General features: G+C 33.3%; 1 protein-coding gene across 2 annotated transcripts in view; it reads right to left on the bottom strand.

Moving 5' to 3' along the window:
- Window positions 1–21,026, bottom strand: part of LOC132565717 (LIM domain only protein 3-like) — a 93,137-nt gene extending 72,111 nt beyond the window's left edge. Inside the window, exon 1 of one of the 2 annotated variants that reach the window (XM_060230420.1) lies at window positions 21,009–21,026. Coding sequence is in view for 1 of the 2 variants with exons in the window: in XM_060230419.1 (XP_060086402.1) it covers window positions 13,395–13,404 (10 nt within the window). In the remaining variant the exon portion in view is untranslated. Of the gene's footprint in view, window positions 1–13,394; window positions 13,409–21,008 lie in introns of those variants that run through there. The other variant, XM_060230419.1, reaches the window with a different exon arrangement.
- Window positions 21,027–21,306: the final 280 nt, after the last annotated feature.

Raw genomic sequence — 21,306 nt, 5'->3', positions numbered from 1 at the left:
TAGATAGATGGTGGGCTAAAAACAAAATCCCAGCACCCCTTCTTAAAGGGGTTTAACTAGTTCTCTACAATAAAACATGTTTATAACGAACCTCTGGGGACCTTAGTAATTAGTTCCCTATAGGCATACTTATACATAAACTTTAATGGTCACGACTTAATGCTTTCTCTAAGTCTCTGGGGACACTACGCTAATTTTATTACTAGAAGGAATTCAAAGTAAGTGTGAACCAAATTTATTTTAATGCCATGAGGTAAAGAAAAAACATCTATTTTGTCAACAGGACAAGGTTTTTAAACATGCCAGACACTAAAAATATTAATATAATTCATCAGAAAATAATAGGTTTTTTTTTTCATTTATAAACTATATAGGGCTAAATTTACACTGGTAAGCATATAACATAGTATTTACCCATATATATATACCCATAAGGGTATGGTGATCATCTTATCTAAGTAATTATATAACAAAGAGGTCACCTTACACAAGTAGGTAATTATATAGCAAAGGGGTCACCTTACACAGGTAATTATATAACAAAGAGGTCCTCTGACACAGGTTGGTATTTATACATATTAAAGAGGTCACCTTACACAGGTAGGTATTTATACATATTAAAGAGGTCACCTTACACCGGTAGGTAATTATATAACAAAGAGGTCATGGCTGTGTACAGTAACCATACTGTAAGTCATGACTTACAGCATGGTTACTATACACAGTAACAGCCATGACTTACAGTATGGTTACAGTACACAGTAACAGCCATGACTTACAGTATGGTTACTGTACACAGCCATGACTTACAGTATGTTTACTGTACACAGTAACAGCCATGACTTACAGTATGGTTACTGTACACAGCCATGACTTAAAGTATGGTTACTGTACACAGCCATGACTTAAAGTATGGTTACTGTACACAGTAACAGTCATGACTTACAGTATGGTTACTGTACACAGCCATGACTTACAGTATGGTTACAGTACACAGTAACAGCCATGACTTACATTATGGTTACTGTACACAGCCATGACTTAAAGTATGGTTACTGTACACAGTAACAGTCATGACTTACAGTATGGTTACTGTACACAGCCATGACTTACAGTATGGTTCCTGTACACAGTAACAGCCATGACATACAGTATGGTTACTGTACACAGCCATGACTTACAGCATGGTTACTATACACAGTGACAGTCATGACTTACAGTATGGTTACTGTACACAGTCATGACTTACAGTATGGTACTGTACACAGCCATGACTTACAGTATGGTACTGTACACAGCCATGACTTACAGTATGGTTACTGTACACAGTCATGACTTACAGTATGTTTACTGTACACAGTGACAGTCATGACTTACAGTATGGTTACTGTACACAGTAACAGTCATGACTTACAGTATGGTTACTGTACACAGTAACAGCCATGACTTACAGTATGGTTACTGTACACAGTCATGACTTACAGTATGGTTACTGTACACAGTGACAGTCATGACTTACAGTATGGTTACTGTACACAGCCATGACTTACAGTATGGTTACTGTACACAGTAACAGCCATGACTTACAGTATGTTTACTGTACACAGTGTCAGTCATGACTTACAATATGGTTACTGTACACAGTACACAGTCATGACTTACAGTATGTTTACTGTACACAGTGACAGTCATGACTTACAGTATGGTTACTGTACACAGTGACAGTCATGACTTACAGTATGGTTACTGTACACAGTAACAGCCATGACTTACAGTGTGGTTACTATACACAGTGACAGCCATGACTTACAGTATATTTACTGTACACAGTGACAGTCATGACTTACAGTATGGTTACTGTACATAGTGACAGTCATGACTTACAGTATGGTTACTGTACACAGTGACAGTCATGACTTACAGTATGGTTACTGTACACAGTAACAGCCATGACTTACAGTATGTTTACTGTACACAGTGACAGTCATGACTTACAGTATGGTTACTGTACACAGTACACAGTCATGACTTACAGTATGTTTACTGTACACAGTGACAGCCCTGACTTACAGTATGGTTACTGTACATAGCCATGACTTACAGTATGGTTACTGTACACAGTATACAACCATGACTTACAGTATGGATGCTGTACCCAGGTAGTCCTGGATTGACAGCACTACTATGGATAAAGAAGGGACATCTTTGGACGTATCATCCAATCTGATCTTGCTGTCAGGGATTACTTATCTAGGAACCTTGAACAAAACACTTATTACCCCTTCATTATTCTTAGCTAGCCTCTAACACTGCTTGTGGAAATTGTCAATTTGAACATGTTGGCAAAACTTGTGGCTAGCAGCACTAACAAGAAAAGTAAAATGAGACGGGGTCTAGAGATCCATCTTAGTGATGAAAGAAGCCAATTTAGTCAAAGTGTTTGTCGATGGTATAAAGGAGTCAAGGCGCTTCTGACGAGAGTTTGATCCCCAATTAGGGGAACTCTTTTGTGGCGAGATTTCAATTGGAAATTTTTATAATTGGGTGTCATTAACAGGGATTGTTATTGACAAACCGATTCTGATTGATTGTTTTCAAATAGAAATCTGTCAATTGTTTGCCTGAACGTGATTAGCTATAGTCGTGCCGACCCTTATCCTAGCCCTCATCACTCCATTAACAGGGGCCGATCATTAGCCCTGATACCTAGGATTTATCTTTTTTATCAGTCTCAAGAATAATGAATTTTGTTACCTCTGATCCATGAACAACTAAACAAATATATAACTTTGTGTGTCTGCGCTAATTTCAAGGTGGTCGCTCCAATCAGTCCTGGCTGAGCCAACTTGGGCTGAGTATGAGAAAATTCACATTGCACAGATTAGAAAAGGCTAATCAATGCTATCATTTCCCACTTCATTACAGACCATAGACAATACATTAATCTCATCAAATTGACTGATTATAGAAAGGAAATAAATATAAATATTAGATATCAAATTATAAACTATTGTATGGTAAGTGATAAGTGTGGGCAAAGTAAATCCCTTCCTCAATGGTAAGTTATGAGCTTTAGGGAAGGTGCTAGGTTCAATGGTGAGTTATGAGCTTTAGGGAAGGTGCTAGGTTCAATGGTGAGTTATGAGCTTTAGGGAAGGTGCTAGGTTCAATGGTGAGTTATGAGCTTTAGGGAAGGTGCTAGGTTCAATGTTGAGTTATGAGCTTTAGGGAAGGTGCTAGGTTCAATGGTGAGTTATGAGCTTTAGGGAAGGTGCTAGGTTCAATGGTGAGTTATAAGCTTTAGGGAAGGTGCTAGGTTTAATGGTGAGTTATGAGCTTTAGGGAAGGTGCTAGGTTCACTGCTAAGTTAAGAGCTTTAGGGAAGGTGCTAGGTTCAATGGTAAGTTATGAGCTTTAGGGAAGGTGCTAGGTTCACTGCTAAGTTAAGAGCTTTAGGGAAGGTGCTAGGTTCAATGGTAAGTTTGAGCTTTAGGGAAGGTGTTAGGTTCAATGGTAAGTTTGAGCTTTAGGAAAGGTACTCCGTTCAATGGTAAGTTATGAGGTTTAGATAGGTGCTGGGGTAGGTGCTAGGTTCACTGCTAAGTTAAGAGCTTTAGGGAAGGTGTTAGGTTCAATGGTAAGTTTGAGCTTTAGGGAAGGTGTTAGGTTCAATGGTAAGTTTGAGCTTTAGGAAAGGTACTCCGTTCAATGGTAAGTTATGAGGTTTAGATAGGTGCTGGGGTAGGTGCTAGGTTCACTGCTAAGTTAAGAGCTTTAGGGAAGGTGTTAGGTTCAATGGTAAGTTTGAGCTTTAGGAAAGGTACTCCGTTCAATGGTAAGTTATGAGGTTTAGATAGGTGCTGGGGTAGGTGCTAGGTTCAATGGTGTGATAAATACTCAGTAGAACAAGCCACAAGGCAGACATACTATCGCTGATTGAAAACTTTCTGAGACAGCAGGAGAAGCGAGACAAAAAAAGTGATCAATTAACGAGCCTACTCAGGAAGATGGAGCTACTTGTCGCCTAATGATGCTCAAATAAGCCGATAATTACAGCACAAAATGACTTTCTCATGCTTCCCTCTGTAAATCTTAGAAAATTACAATTGAATTGTTAGGATCCCTCTAAAGAAATTAAGATTTATTCTATGTAGACCTGGCAGAATCGACAGAACTAGTGATGAAAAGTTCTACTCAATCCGATGATTAAGTACGCCTGGCACAATCAGGAAGGCAAAAATTTTTCATTTAAAGCCTTGTTTAGGCCACTTGAAAATTTTCAATGCATTCAAAAATTCCACCAAAGAAAGTATTTGATTTTTTTTCTCTTGATTTACCATCGTTTTAAGTATAAAAAAATATATGATGAAATGTTGTGAGATGAAATCAATTAAATAGAAGATAAAAATGTGACAGCCTGCTACATATAGGAAAATCATATGTAGGAAGTTAGCAAGTCTTCATGCATCCAATCATTTATTCATTTTGTGGAAATATTGATATCAATGCAAGAGTAACGAAAATAAAAAAAAATCAATTTCATATTTGACTGTAGGCCTCAATCAAGCAACCCCTATCTGTAAGCAAAATTAATCCAGTTCTAAACACACAAAAATTATTTCCAAGGCTAAAATTTCCCAGTTTCAAACTTTGTTCTCCAAAGAATGTTAAAAAATATATTAATTTGGTTTTGGAAAACAATATGGGTTTCCACATAATTACCATGATGATTTTGTAATTATTGTTTAATATCAAGGCAGTGTAGTGCATATTTTATCCTGGAATGTGATACAGGGACACAAGACAAATATGTGTATGGGTAGTGGGACTATCTTTAGAATAAAATGTCAAAATCTCAAAACTGGAGAACCTGCGATGCAAGAAATTATCACTGTGATATTAATTGATTGAAACATTTGCTACCTGTAAACATGTATATAAACATCCACTAACAGTAAACATGTATATAAACATTCACTACCAGTAAACATGTATATAAATAAAATGTATATAAACAAAATCTCAAAACTGGAGAACATGCGATGCAAGAAATTATCACTGTGATATTAATTGATTGAAACATCCACTACCAGTAAACATGTATATAGACATTCACTACCAGTAAACATGTATATAGACATCCACTACCAGTAAACATGTATATAGACATTCACTACCAGTAAACATGTATATATAACATTCACTACCAGTAAACATGTATATAAACATCTACTACCAGTAAACATGTATATAAACATTCATACATATAAACATTCACTACCAGTATATAAACATTACAGTAAACATGTATATAGACATTCACTACCAGTAAACATGTATATAAACATTCACTACCAGACATTCACTACCAGTAAACATGTATATAAACATTCACTACCAGTAAACATGTATATAAACATTCACTACCAGTAAACATGTATATAAACATTCACTACCAGTAAACATGTATATAAACATTCTACATGTATATAAACATCTAGTAAACATGTATATAAACATTCACTACCAGTAAACATGTATATAAACATTCACTACCAGTAAACATGTATATAAACATCTACATGTATATAAACATCTACTACAGTAAACATGTATATAAATATAAACATTCACTACCAGTAAACATGTATATAAACATTCACTACCAGTAAACATGTATATAAACATTCACTACCAGTAAACATGTATATAAACATCTACTACCAGTAAACATGTATATAAACATCTACTACCAGTAAACATGTATATAAACATTCACTACCAGTAAACATGTATATAAACATTCACTACCAGTAAACATGTATATAAACATTTATATAACATCCACTACCAGTAAACATGTATATAAACATTCACTACCAGTAAACATGTATATAAACATTCACTACCAGTAAACATGTATATAGACATGTATATAAACATTCACTACCAGTAAACACTACTACAGTAAACATGTATATAAACATTCACTACCAGTAAACATGTATATAAACATTCACTAACAGTAAACATGTATATAAACATTCACTACCAGTAAACATGTATATAAACATTCACTACCAGTAAACATGTATATAGACATTCACTACCAGTAAACATGTATATAGACATTCACTACCAGTAAACATGTATATAGACATTCACTACCAGTAAACATGTATATAGACATTCACTACCAGTAAACATGTATATAAACATTCACTACCAGTAAACATGTATATAAACATTCACTACCAGTAAACATGTATATAGACATCCACTAACAGTAAACATGTATATAAACATCCACTACCAGTAAACATGTATATAGACACTCACTACCAGTAAACATGTATATAAACATCCACTACCAGTAAACATGTATATAGACATTCACTACCAGTAAACATGTATATAGACATTCACTATCAGTAAACATGTATATAAACATCTACTACCAGTAAACATTACTCTCTACACAGACTGAGGATGAAGGAAAACCCCATGTCATCAAACATGTTTGATATTCATTACATTTTGACAGCAATGATTGCTAGCAGTTTTAATACATTAGTGAACTGAAAGGGTGGTCACCCACACCCACCAACTCCACCCCCACCCCTCCTCCTACCCTGTACTCCAGTTTACTCTGACACTAAGACATCTCATCACCTCCATCCCTGACAACAAGACTAATGTAGGTATAAGTTGATAGATAAATTTGATATCATAAAGTTTACCTTATAACCATAAGATAGAGAGGCAGTACAACAGTACCACAATTCTACACTAAGAAGTACAAAATCTACTGAAAAATGAAATCCAAGTTAACGAAGATGACCGACATATTTGGAAACAATAACCGTATACTTATTAGATAAAATGGGTAAAAAATGTCATGCCTGAAAATGAACCATGAAGTGATGGACATCCTTTCACAATTTAATTATTGAATTATTGAGATTAGGGACAAATCAGAAGATTAGTTACTGATGTCCTTGTTGTGGCAACAAGTTGTCCCCACCTCATGGAGAAGACAATAAAAGCATGTTAGTGGGTACAGGTATAATAAACATCAAACAGACCAATCAAAATTATCAACAGTATGTAGATGTCACAAGTACCACTTCAAAAGTATCTCAGGAATTCAAAATATGAGGAAAGTAATAGTTTGAATATTGTAACTTTTTGTTTAATAAAGATGGCAAAAACAACACAGAGAAATCAAAGCCTGAAATGCATACTGTCACAGTAATTACAATTGGGTGTCACAGTAATTATGACTGTATCACATAAACTATGATAGAGTGAAGGCTAATAAAATTCATTTCCAACTAAAAATGGTGCGGTAAAGTTTTTGGCAGTATTTCTTTAATCTAGACAACAGAATATAAAAAGTTATGATATTTGTAGGCGATGTGTGTTCTAAAGAATAAATCAAAACACAGTTAATAAATAATAATACAAAAACTGTCAAAAATCAAACATCGCAAAACCAAAGATATATTTTCATGTCAATTTTGTAAAAAGCCTTATGCATCAACCTGATATCATTCATGAATATTTGAGGAGCATGTACACACAACAAGTCACTGCTTTAATCCTAAAATTACAATGTCATAGAAATAAAATTCAACAGAAGCACAATCTATCTGACATAGAACTTAAAACACTTCACAATCTCAATGGAACTGACAGAACAAGTTCATGATAAATATCTGGCTTGTTTCGAAATTTAAAATTGGTACACTATGAAAAACAACTTTATAAACTACAAATATTTTACAATTCATAAATGATTTGGCCAGATTTTATATCCACACTAAGTTTTCATATATTAAAATAGATATGATATGTATCTAGTATATTAAGGGAGATACCATACTGAAACAAGGACAATGTTATCCTCTGCTCAATGTTTAAATTTAGATCTCACACTTTATACAGATCCAATGTTACAGCATTTGTATCCGTACTTATAGACGCCCATGGATAAACACTGGAAACATGTTGATTTATTATATAACTTGAAAACTACTAACTGTAGTGGTCATTATAATTAACTTCCATATCTAGAGCCAATCACTATGTAGTGTCTCGTGTAGTAGGTAGTCAATTCTGTACCAGAAATCAATCCTTAAATAATTCCCTTCTAATCAGAACTGTTTTGTACACATGGTTTGATATTTAGATACATGGTTACATGTTTTACTTTATGGTTCTGTAATCAAATGCATGGTTCTATATTTAAAACATGGTTCTATATTTAGATGTACTGTTCTTTCCTTAGCTCTATATTTATACACGTTTCCATATTTAGATATGTGATTCTAAATTTAGGCACATGGTTCTATATTTGAATACATGGTTCTATAGTTAAAGATATGGTTCTAACTTTAAATACATTGATCTATATATAGTCACATGATTCTATATTAAGATACATGATTCTAAATTTAGGCACATGGTTCTATAATTAGAGACATGGTTTCTATATTTAGATACATGTTTATTGTAGCGTTATGTCCTATTAACAGCCAGGGTCATTTCAGGATGTGCCAGGTTTGGTTAGTGGAGGAAAGCCGGAGTTCCTTGACCTGCAGCCTGTACCTGGCGACTGCCCCTCGTAGACCTTGAACTCATGACCTAGAGGCTATCTGGTTGTATATACTTAGAGACATGATTCTATATAAGGATATATAGGTCTGGTCCTACACTAGAATACATTCTACATTAATCTTATTCTAACAGAAGTCACACATGTAAATTCATACTTGTATTTGACTTGTACTAAAAAATGGTTGTTATAATTAAACAAGTAAACAGTAAATTAGAATCTCATAAAGATTCATGCTGCACTATACTCACAATGAAATCTACCAAGACTTGGAACACCAAACATAAGCAACACAATTCAGCCATGATACCAAATTAGACCCATTTTTGGGAAGTATGAAATTTTGTTTAATAGGAAGTATTAGGTTTTGTCCTCATTCTAACTTCCTGTACAGAAGCTTCCTTAAACCAAAGGGGTCAACTACTTCATGAGAGATATAGTAGATTTCAAGTGGTTTAAATAAGGAAATGCCCTGACCAAGGTTTATCATGGAAAAGATAATCAATGTGGACCATAGATAAGCTATTCATGAAATATTTACTCTAATATCTTATATTTCTCTCAGTGAGCCATATCATATTTGTGTACCATTCAGTATCTATCTTAGTTTCTGATTATATAAAATATTCTACAGCTTCAGATTCCATATCGTTAGGCTATCCTTTGCTACTGATAACAAGAACTTGAAAGAAAATTCCTGGAAAGACTAAATGCTGTTAAAACAGACTATATGAACACATTAAAAAACAGAAACAGAAATATTAAATTTAATTAAGTAAAACAATAATTAAAAAGTGGATCATTTTGTTGGTGGATAGAAGTGCATGTATGTCTTGGGAACAATTCTAAATAAATTTGTCATCCTGGCATGAAGAATTTCTTCAGTCACTTCAAAACAATTTCGGCTATCATCACCAAGGGGTCCTAGAAGGCCAAAACTGCTTGTATGATGCAGTGTAATTCCTTATTTGGCTGTAGCACTGTATCTCATTCTACGTTGGTATAGAAAGATATTATTCACTTGTGTTTCTTTAATATAACATACGATTGATGTTGTTTCATTGATTAGCTTGATGGTCCCTCCACAGTGTTTAGGATTTGTATCAATTCTACAAGTAGGTAATGCTGAAGAACATTATCCATTATAGGTAAATAACTGATATCAAATACACTGAATAGAAAATAACCTAATCAACAGCATGATTAAGAGAGTTCAGATGATACCTACCCTAATTTCCTGTCTTCATCAAGAAATACTATTAGATATACCAAGCACGATTTCAATACAATTTTTGATCAATATCGGGCCACGATAAAATTTAATCTAATATTTCTACTATTGCAGTGAAATGTGATAAGTTTTAGGTCGAGGTTAATACCAGATTCATGGAAAGTCCACCATACAGAGACATTTGAATGAAATTGACCAGAAGAAACGGAAATTGACCACATAAAAACTTCATTAACCATAAGGAACAGCAGAAACCAATACTAATCTCATTTAGCCAGGAGGCATATTTAGGATTTGGCGTTTTTGAGATGTGCAAGGCTGTAGTGATATGGTGCATGCCTCCACATAACGGGATAACTATAGCTCAGTGCCAAGAAGAATTGCAGAAACTAACGAAGCCTGCTCGCAAAATAATTATCATCAATTGTCACAAGATTGACCTTTCCTGGTGCAATCTCCTTTGTTTTCCTGCTCCCTGCCCGTCCCCCTATCCTCTTTCATTCCATTTGGTTCTTGCATTCATCTAATACCTGATTAGAGTAAAAATTCATGCAGCAGTGGCGTTGCGAGGCTGAATCGGTTGGCTGTGATGTATGTTTTGCCATCCAGGCCTACCGATCATCAGGTAATTCACCGTCAATAATGTGGGAAAATTGGCAGTTTGTGAACTAATGATGCAGATTTCATTTCCAGCTGTCACTTTTATGTTCTTTCTCTGACTTATTTAAGAAGTCAGTGGCAATCAAATAGCTTGTATTCCAACTTCTAATAAGAAGTCTCGCTCTGACAGCACACGGTTTTTGCCACGGATCCCAGTGATAGGTACCCAATTCACAAATGGTCTTTTATAGCTCATACATTTAAATTGTATTATTTTCCAGGGAATGAGCAATTTAGCATATTACAACCATCACCATATTTCAGCTGTCAGACGGCTATATTGGAGATTTATCCAGAACAGCTCTAGAATGGTCAGCTCTGAAGGTACAACGCTTAGGGTAGGTTTGATATGAGAGCACAAAAAAAAAATAAACGAACCTAGAAATGATGGGATTTCAGCTCGCAATATTCTGTGAATCATCTGCCTCTTAAATTTGACAATCATCCCTAATTCTAAAGAGAAATTGCAATTCTCTTTTCTTCAATTGCTTTCATCATTTCTGTCAAAACACTTCAGATTTTGTCAATCGTTGTGTGATTTATTTGCAATTTGCGGTTGTCAGTGGTTGGAACATGCTGTCTAGTGATGCTAGCGATCGTCAATCCAGCTGCCGGAGCGTAGACACCCAGAGAGAATGGTGTTTAGGGTATATCTGTCTGTGCTAGACAGATGACCAGTATGGATCATGTTATTAATATTTCATCTTTGCCGGCGATCAATAGCAATATTTTTGAATTTGACGATGAGAAGACATTGACAAGGAATTGGCATGATCCTGTCAACGAGTAAAGCACACAATGAATATTGTTTTAATATGTCTAAATCAATACTCTTATGAATGAGAAACTGGGAACCGAGTATCTCTCCAAACAGCAATGCTTATAGCCAGACACATCACAGAAAATATAATCATAGTATTTCTTTTTAATGAAATGAATACTTCACAAATCAATTCGAACATTCTTTTGATCTAGCAATAAAACACAACTAACAAACACAAATCATACCTAACTACTACCTATCTTCAGGAACACAGCTCTGAGCTTTATAACACACACTAGTGGAGGGGATTTGGAAAGTTAGATACATTGAACTGAATCTGAATTCAATAAGTTTGACACCCTTAGCTTAAGGCCTTAAATAAAAAATATTTGATTGACATTGTTGCACACATATGGCAAAAAAAAAATTCACTTTCAAGGAAAATGAAATCTAATAATTGTATCTTGTACATGTGGTCTCCATCAATGCCATGCCTGATGATTATCAGTGATTATTATCATTTTGAAACATCAGAATTTACTTATATCAATCAAGAGGGAAAGTGTTTGGACTTGTAAAAAAAACTGAATAGAAGTGACATAACTCATACGATATCATGTGAATTTGAAAAAAAAAAAAGTAATAACAATATGTCTATTGAGTTTTCCGAATTTATAGTCAAGAAGGAAGTTGTACTTTAGATAAAATTTGTACATAAATTTCAATAACAACTGCAAACTTCCAACAAAGATGTTAATACAGTGCACAACAGTCTAAGATGTTCATCATATGTGTCAGATTTTCTAAACGTCTTTAGAGAAATGTGATAAAGGAGCATTGCCAGACAAAGTTTCATTATCCACCGACAGATGGACAGATAGACAAATGGACACAAGAACAGGTACTGAACTCTTTCCTACAACTATCCAACTTCATGCAATACAAAACAAATCTAGTTTTAAGAATCACAACATTAATGGGTCTCAAAAGCTAAAGAATATCATCTGTTAATGTAAAGTTTCACTTAATATCATGTCTTCTACTAATGAGATGTGATATTAAATAGAATATACTCAATATTGTTTGTTTAAGGTTGTAATATTTTAAAAACATATATTTGTTATAGATCATATCGGAATATAAAGAATTGAGAAAGTTACCAATCACTGTAGCCCAACAGAGGCCAAACTATTTCCCATAAACACATCTTGTCAAATGATTTAAGACTTCTACGAATTGATCCCCATCAAGTACCTATGTAATCTGGACATAGATCTCAGTCCTTCATTTTCAGGGGTCGGATTCCAACCAAGGATATGATGATGATTAAGATGGTCCGTAATTACATTCCCTTCTATGGATTCTTTTGAAAAATTAATCACCGGAGTTGAGTTCTAGATTCAGAAGGTAAAAGTACAGGAAAGTGTTGTCCAGGAATAATCCACCATTTCTACATCATCATCAGACATGAATATCTGGATCATGATCTCGAACGACTATTTAACATCCGGGAAAAGCAATATGGCAGATGTACAAGTGCAAACAAACATTTAAATTTTTAAGAAATAATAAAATAGGGATCACGACAGGCTAACGGGATCAATCCTTGTTTAATGACATCGTCGTTTATGTAAGTCCGCAACACTGGAAGTACCACATACATAAATTCAACAATCCAAATGTTTCTTTAGAGCAGTAGGGAATCATTTCAGATTTGTGTTAAATGTTTGGTTATGATATAGTTTATTATTATTACTTAGAGTTCCAAATATTCAGGTATATATATATTTCTAAGGTTTCAAATTTATTGGATTAAAAATATATCACATAAGAAGGTTTTCCATATACATATATAAAATAGATTTTGTAAGAAAGTTTCAAATGTACAGATTTAAAATAAATTGTATCAAGTAACAGATTTTACAGTTAAATGTAAGGACTAAACATATATTGTAAAGATTTTGGAATTAAAAGTATATCAGTAAGATATGCCAGTCATAAACATCATATTTAGTTTCAACATAACAATCCAAGATGGATGCTTCTATGATAGTAAAAGATTACATCATATTATAGCAACAGGAAAATCCGTCAAATCTCGCAAGAAAACCTGTCATATTTACCGTATTTCATGTGGAGTATCCTTCTTGTTCAAAACAAATCTCACACAAGTCACATTATTCCGGCAGTGCAATAAAATATCCACTAGATTTTGAGATACATCTGATAGAGGTAAATAATGCTGTACAGCCATTACCAGGACATATACAACTGGGCCAGTTTATCTAAACGCAGATCCTTGATGATGAGGATTAATCATAAAAACCAACTCTTTACAGGAAACCAGAGGAAACACTCAAGCACCACTTCACAATGTTGTCCTTGTCAAATTATTGTACTATATAGTGGTGTACTTATATAGTAACTAGCAACTTATAGTACAACAATGACTTGTCAACAAATTGTACAACTGTGACTTGTAAACTTATAGTACAACAGTGACTTGTCAACTTATAGTACAACACTGACTTGTCAACTTATAGTACAACAGTGACTTGTCAACTTATAGTACAACAGTGACTTGTCAACTTATAGTACAACAGTGACATGTCAACTTATAGTACAACAGTGACATGTCAACTTATAGTACAACAGTGACTTGTCAACTTATAGTGCAACAGTGACTTGTCAACTTATAGTGCAACAGTGACTTGTCAACTTATAGTACAACAGTGACTTGTCAACTTATAGTACAACAGTGACTTGTCAACTTATAGTGCAACACTGACTTGTCAACTTATAGTACAACAGTGACTTGTCAACTTATAGTACAACAGTGACTTGTCAACTTATAGTACAACAGTGACTTGTCAACTTATTGTGCAACAGTGACTTGTCAACTTATAGTACAACACTGACTTGTCAACTTATAGTACAACAGTGACTTGTCAACTTATAGTGCAACACTGACTTGTCAACTTATTGTGCAACACTGACTTGTCAACTTATAGTACAACAGTGACTTGTCAACTTATAGTACAATACTGACTTGTCAACTTATAGTGCAACAGTGACTTTTCTACTTATAGTACAACAGTGACTTATCAACTTATAGTGCAACAGTAACTTGCCAACTTATAATAAAACAGTGACTTGTCAACTTATAGTACAACACTGACTTGTCAACTTATAGTGCAACAGTGACTTTTCAACTTATAGTACAACAGTGACTTGTCAACTTATAGTGCAACAGTGACTTGCCAACTTATAATAAAACAGTGACTTGTCAACTTATAGTACAACAGTGACTTGTCAACTTATAGTGCAACAGTGACTTGTCAACTTATAGTACAACAGTGACTTGTCAACTCATAGTAAAGCAGTGACTTGCCAACATGTAGTAAAACAGTGACTTGTCAACTTATAGTACAACACTGACTTGTTAACTTATTGTACAACAGTGACTTGTCAACTTATAGTACAACAGTGACTCGTCAACTTATTGTACAACAGTGACTTGTCAACTTCTAGTGCAACAGTGACTTGTCAACTTATAGTCCAACAGTGACTTGTAAACTTATAGTACAACAGTGACTTGTCAACTTATAGTAAAACAGTGATTTGTCACCTTATTTACAACAGTGACTTGTCAACTTATAGTGCAACAGTGACTTGTCAACTTATAGTACAACGGTGACTTGTCAACTTATAGTACAACAGTGACTTGTCAACTTATAGTGCAACAGTGACTTGTCAACTTATAGTGCAACAGTGACTTGTCAACTTATAGTACAATACAACAGTGACTTGTCAACTTATAGTACAACAGTGACTTGTCAACTTATAGTACAACAGTGACTTGTCAACTTATAGTGCAACAGTGACTTGTCAACTTATAGTACAACAGTGACTTGTCAACTTATAGTACAACAGTGACTTGTCAACTTATAGTACAACAGTGACTTGTCAACTTATAGTACAACAGTGACTTGTCAACTTATAGTACAACAGTGACTTGTCAACTTATAGTGCAACAGTGACTTGTCAACTTATAGTACAACGGTGACTTGTCAACTTATAGTACAACAATGACTTGTCAGCTTATAGTGCAACAGTGACTTGTCAACTTATAGTACAACAGTGACTTGTTAACTTAGATACTACAATAATGATGTTAACTTATAGTGAATTGAAAAAAAATACCTGAGTTAGAAATTCCCTTCACAATGACAGGACAGATTCACTACTCGCTGGGAACTTAATGTGGTAACAAAGCCAATACAATCCTAACTTATGAAATATACATAATGCTTTAAGCAAAATGAAACAGTTAATTGAATTAATAAATCGATCAACATATCGGAGCTGAATCAGCTAATCATGATCATCATCATGTGATGACAATTACTTTCACTTCAGAATGAATATTCAGACTTAATAATTCATTACAGTCCTTCGTTGGAAACAAAAAAACTTTATCAACAACAATTAACTTGTTTCCGAATTGTTAACAATATGGTATTGATCATAAGATAACAAAACACATTAATTGTCCCTTATAACATACTTATCCTTTCCTGATAACAGAACATTGATTGTCATCAATGCTACTTGCTGAACACAACACCTGTTATCCTCACCGGTCACTTGTTATGATACTAGTAGAGCTTTGTTACGGTAGACATCGAAAATATTTTTCTAGTTTATTGATCAATGACTGGTCAGAAATGACATTACTAATTGTGCATCATGATAACTATGTAATAAATACTATGTAACGAAGATGAATTAAATTAGGAATCCTGTCTGGTCTACTTATAACATAAAGGAATAGTTGGACTACCTTAACATAAAGGAATAGGTAGATTACCAATAATATACACAGGTGGGTTACATATAGCATACAGGCATAACTATGATATACATATACAGGTGACCTGCCTATACCATACATTATTACCAGATACATAAAAACATAAAAGATATAGGAAGACTACCTATAACATACAGGTATATGAAGACTACCTATAACATACAGTTATAGGAAGACTACCTATAATATACAGGTATAGGTAGACTACCTATAACATACAGGTATAGGAAGACTACCTATAACATACAGGTATATGAAGACTACCTATAACATACAGGTATAGGTAGACTACCTATAACATACAGGTATATGAAGACTACCTATAATATACAGGTATAGGAAGACTACCTATAATATACAGGTATAGGAAGACTACCTATAATATACAGGTATAGGAACACTACCTATAATATACAGGTATAGGTAGACTACCTATAATATACAGGTATAGGAAGACTACCTATAATATACAGGTATAGGTAGACTACCTATAATATACAGGTATAGGTAGCCTACCTATAATATACAGGTATAGGAACACTACCTATAATATACAGGTATAGGTAGACTACCTATAATATACAGGTATAGGTAGACTACCTATAATATACAGGTATAGGTAGACTACCTATAATATACAGGTATAGGTAGACTACCTATAAGATACAGGTATAGGTAGACTACCTATAACATACAGGTATAGGTAGACTACCTATAACATACAGGTATAGGTAGACTACCTATAACATACAGGTATAGGTAGACTACCTATAACATACAGGTATAAGAACACTACCTATAACATACAGGTATAGGTAGACTACCTATAACATACAGGTATAGGTAGACTACCTATAATATACAGGTATAGGTAGACTACCTATAATATACAGGTATAGGAAGACTACCTATAATATACAGGTATAGGTAGACTACCTATAATATACAGGTATAGGTAGACTACCTATAATATACAGGTATAGGAACACTACCTATAATATACAGGTATAGGAACACTACCTATAACATACAGGTATAGGAAGACTACCTATAATATACAGGTATAGGTAGACTACCTATAATATACAGGTATAGGTAGACTACCTATAATATAAAGGTATAGGAAGACTACCTATAACATACAGGTATAGGAACACTACCTATAATATACAGGTATAGGAACACTACCTATAACATACAGGTATAGGAAGACTACCTATAATATACAGGTATAGGTAGACTACCTATAATATACAGGTATAGGTAGACTACCTATAATATAAAGGTATAGGAAGACTACCTATAACATACAGGTATAGGAACACTACCTATAATATACAGGTATAGGAAGACTAGCTATAATATACAGGTATAGGTAGACTACCTATAATATACAGGTATAGGTAGACTACCTATAATATACAGGTATAGGAAGACTAGCTATAATATACAGATATAGGAAGACTACCTATAATATACAGGTATAGGTAGACTACCTATAATAACAGGTATAGGAACACTACCTATAACATACAGGTATAGGAACACTACCTATAACATACAGGTATAGGAACACTACCTTTAATATACAGGTATAGGAACACTACCTATAACATACAGGTATAGGAAGACTACCTATAATATACAGGTATAGGTAGACTACCTATAATATACAGGTATAGGTAGACTACCTATAATATACAGGTATAGGTAGACTACCTATAACATACAGGTATAGGAAGACTACCTATAACATACAGGTATAGGTAGACTACCTATAATATACAGGTAAAGGAAGACTACCTATAATATACAGGTAAAGGAAGACTACCTATAACATACAGGTATAGGTAGACTACCTATAATATACAGGTAAAGGAAGACTACCTATAATATATATAGTATTGCAGGAATACCTATAAAATACAGGTTTAGATGTGTATGATCAGTCCATGTCAAATGAGTCATATTATTTCATTTAATAAAAGGATACAAAAATAATAAAAAAACATCCTCAACTTATGTTTTTGTACAAATGCAGTCCACATACCATATGAAAATTTATCCTCAAGTCTGACATACAGCTACCAGACACAACACCGCTGTTGTAAATTTACATCAGCCAGTGGTTATTTAATTAATCTCTTAAAAGATTCTAAAGAAACATTTTGTATTGTTGATATCAAAAAACTGAGAGATAATATTGAGTTCTCAACTTCCTGGTCTTCTAAATCAAGATATAAATCATATAAAAATCTTCTTGATGTGTTCATAGATAAAAAGATTTCCATTTTATAGGATTTGTTAAACATCAAAATTATACTTTTGGAATACAATGGTGAGATCATGCAGACACCATACAACAAAATCCTTCTGTTATTTTTGAGCAGCTATCAATGAAATCAACTTAATACACCTTATGACCAGATTGCAATCATTTGAAATATTAATTATAAAATCAAAAGAAACATGATTATCAACTCACTTAAATAAAAAAGGTTTTCTACAATTATTCTCATTTCTTCTAAGAATATGTATAGCTGATGTCACCACTGCAAGAATGATTAAAAATGGAAAGAAGAACCTATTTTCAGGAAGACGTACTTTTTATAATATCAATTTTGATTTATTGTCAACATCTTGAGAAATAATCTGTCTTTCTAATCAAATGAAACCAAAATTTCTCAATATTGGACAAGATTCTCTATTAACACAATTCTTGAATCTTGTATCTGAAAATTTCTATTTCATAATTTGAGCTGGTAAATAATTTTTAAAGCAATTTTTACAAATATTCAATTGGAAAAATACAACTATTTGAAAATTTCATGTTTTTACTAGCAATAAAAATTATGCCTCAAGACTGTAGAATTCAAAGTAGACTTGATACATAAAGGCCCATAACTCTTGGCTGGCCACATATATACACAAAGTTATGAACATCAAGGGACAAGATTTAGTATTCAGATCAAATCAACATTCTGTTGATAGAAATGATAATAAACCAGAGACAAATCTGAAGAATTAAGACCTTGTTTAAACAATAATAAAATAAGCAGTGTTATAAAGCCTAAAATTTCAACTGAATTATTACAATACATCAATAGTGATCTAATTTGTTTTTTTTTTTTTTTTTTTTTACATTCTAAACAAATTTTTACATTTCAAAATATTTGTTGATGCTAGAATAGATGATGTTGATTTAAAGCATATGTTTTAAAACATATTTCCTTCTATTTTTTATAATGTGTTTATTATTTGGATGGGGAATTCATGACATAGTTGTGTGTACACATGGGTGAAACAGTAGATTCTTTATTGAAGTATTTCTTGGATAGCGTTCCTTGGTATAACACATTCACTACAAAGGGTTTATAACCAATCAATCTAGTCTGTATAGGACAAAATAATCACATCTTGTGTTTTATTCTACTGGAGGAAAATAAGTTCATAAAATTCTTTAAATCCTGTGACACACATATAATTGTTGAATTAAAATAGGATTAAACAAAGATACCAAATATTTCACAATCAGTAGTTCTTTATAATGAAATATTTCATATGATTTTTCAAAATTTGTCCTACTGAAAACAAATTGTTTAAAAAATTAGGAACTTTAAATTTCCTCACAATCATTTTCTAGGTCTGTAAAACAAACTCATATCTGGAATTTTTTATATTTAAAAACAAAGCTTTATCATAATAAAACATTTGATTAATGAATTTAAATTCTACGTCCTTATTACATTTATTAGCCCACATAGATACATCACAGTGCATTTGAATGGATGAAACTGAAATATGAATACGGAAAAAAACTGATGGGTTGGGCAATTGTATCCAGATAATTTTTCACACCTGATAGGAAACCATTCTTTTTTCTAATATTTTCAGTGTTATATGGAAAATGTTCCACTTTTAACCTTGTAAACTACTATTTGTTTTTATATCATTTCACATATTCATTTCTAGGCCACCAAAGATGTCATTCCTTTTTCAGACAAAAAGGTGAACATTCGAGGATAGCCTGATATTCAGATATGCCTTTAATTATTTTGCAAATACCTTTTTTTGTTTTGCTTCAGTTTTAATTTATCCAACATAATAAAAGTTAAAAAAAAAGTGTTCTCTTTAACTCAATCCAGTCAGTAACAAAATTTGTAAAGCTTTTTATCAAGTGCTATCATCACTTCGCTTGTTTAAAATTTCAGCTACACCATTTTGTAAAATTCCAGAGATACCATTAGACCCATGAGAAAGTGTAATACAAGTGAATTTGAAATCTTGATCATGTAATAAGGTTTTACTGCTTGTTTAAGATATTTCAAGTTGTCCGACAAATTATAATTGTGCAAAATTAACAACAAAAAAATTTTAAAAAAAAAAAACCACAATAAAAAACTACTGTTTTTTTTATATTAGTAAATCTATGTATGTTTTGTCTTAATCAACAGATGGACAAATAAGGAGTGTTTTTATCTGTCAATGGCATTAAGAATGGACTGCATACACAAAAACTTTGTGATAAAAGATCAAATTCCATAGAAAATTTCAATAAAACACACACACAGTGTAAATTGGTCTACATAAGATGAATTTATTTCCTCAAGTTTAAAATAGCTTTTAAAAATGGTCTGGTTTGCAAGGAGCACAGACAGCAAATGGGAAGAGAAGTCTCAATCTTTACAACTGCTTTTAAAAAGGTCTTGAATTGTAGATATTTATCTTGTGGCGGCCATAGAATTCCTCAGTCTATGTACCTGACAAGGTGTCAGAAAATTGAAAAAGGACAAATTGTTTTTTGCCGTGGCTGAAAAAGATTCGGAGGTGGACTCTGGAGATAAAGCAAAGTATCAGTACTTACTGGACTCTCCGGCAGGCTGTTCCGTTTGGCTTTCCGTCATAGCTTGTGACAACGGATCGGGCACAGGAGGAACTGTTGGAGTAAACAAAGAGGTGTTGTCAGTCTCGAAGCTAAAACCATAGAATGACAGGGGGCCACAGAACAATCACACTATAGGCCAACTTTATCTCACGCTGTTGGTCTGCTTCTCAAACAATATACAAACATGATGTTTTTTTTAGGTAGAGTAAGGAAAAAGACAATCCAAGAAGTACCATATAACAGAAACACATGTATCACATGACAGTGAAGAAAGACT

The sequence above is a fragment of the Ylistrum balloti genome, unplaced genomic scaffold (assembly GCF_031769215.1).
Source record: "Ylistrum balloti isolate Yb309-2 unplaced genomic scaffold, AGI_CSIRO_Ybal_v1 Utg369730, whole genome shotgun sequence".
NCBI lineage: Eukaryota > Metazoa > Mollusca > Bivalvia > Pectinida > Pectinidae > Ylistrum > Ylistrum balloti.
This window is presented reverse-complemented; position numbering and strand designations above follow the sequence as displayed.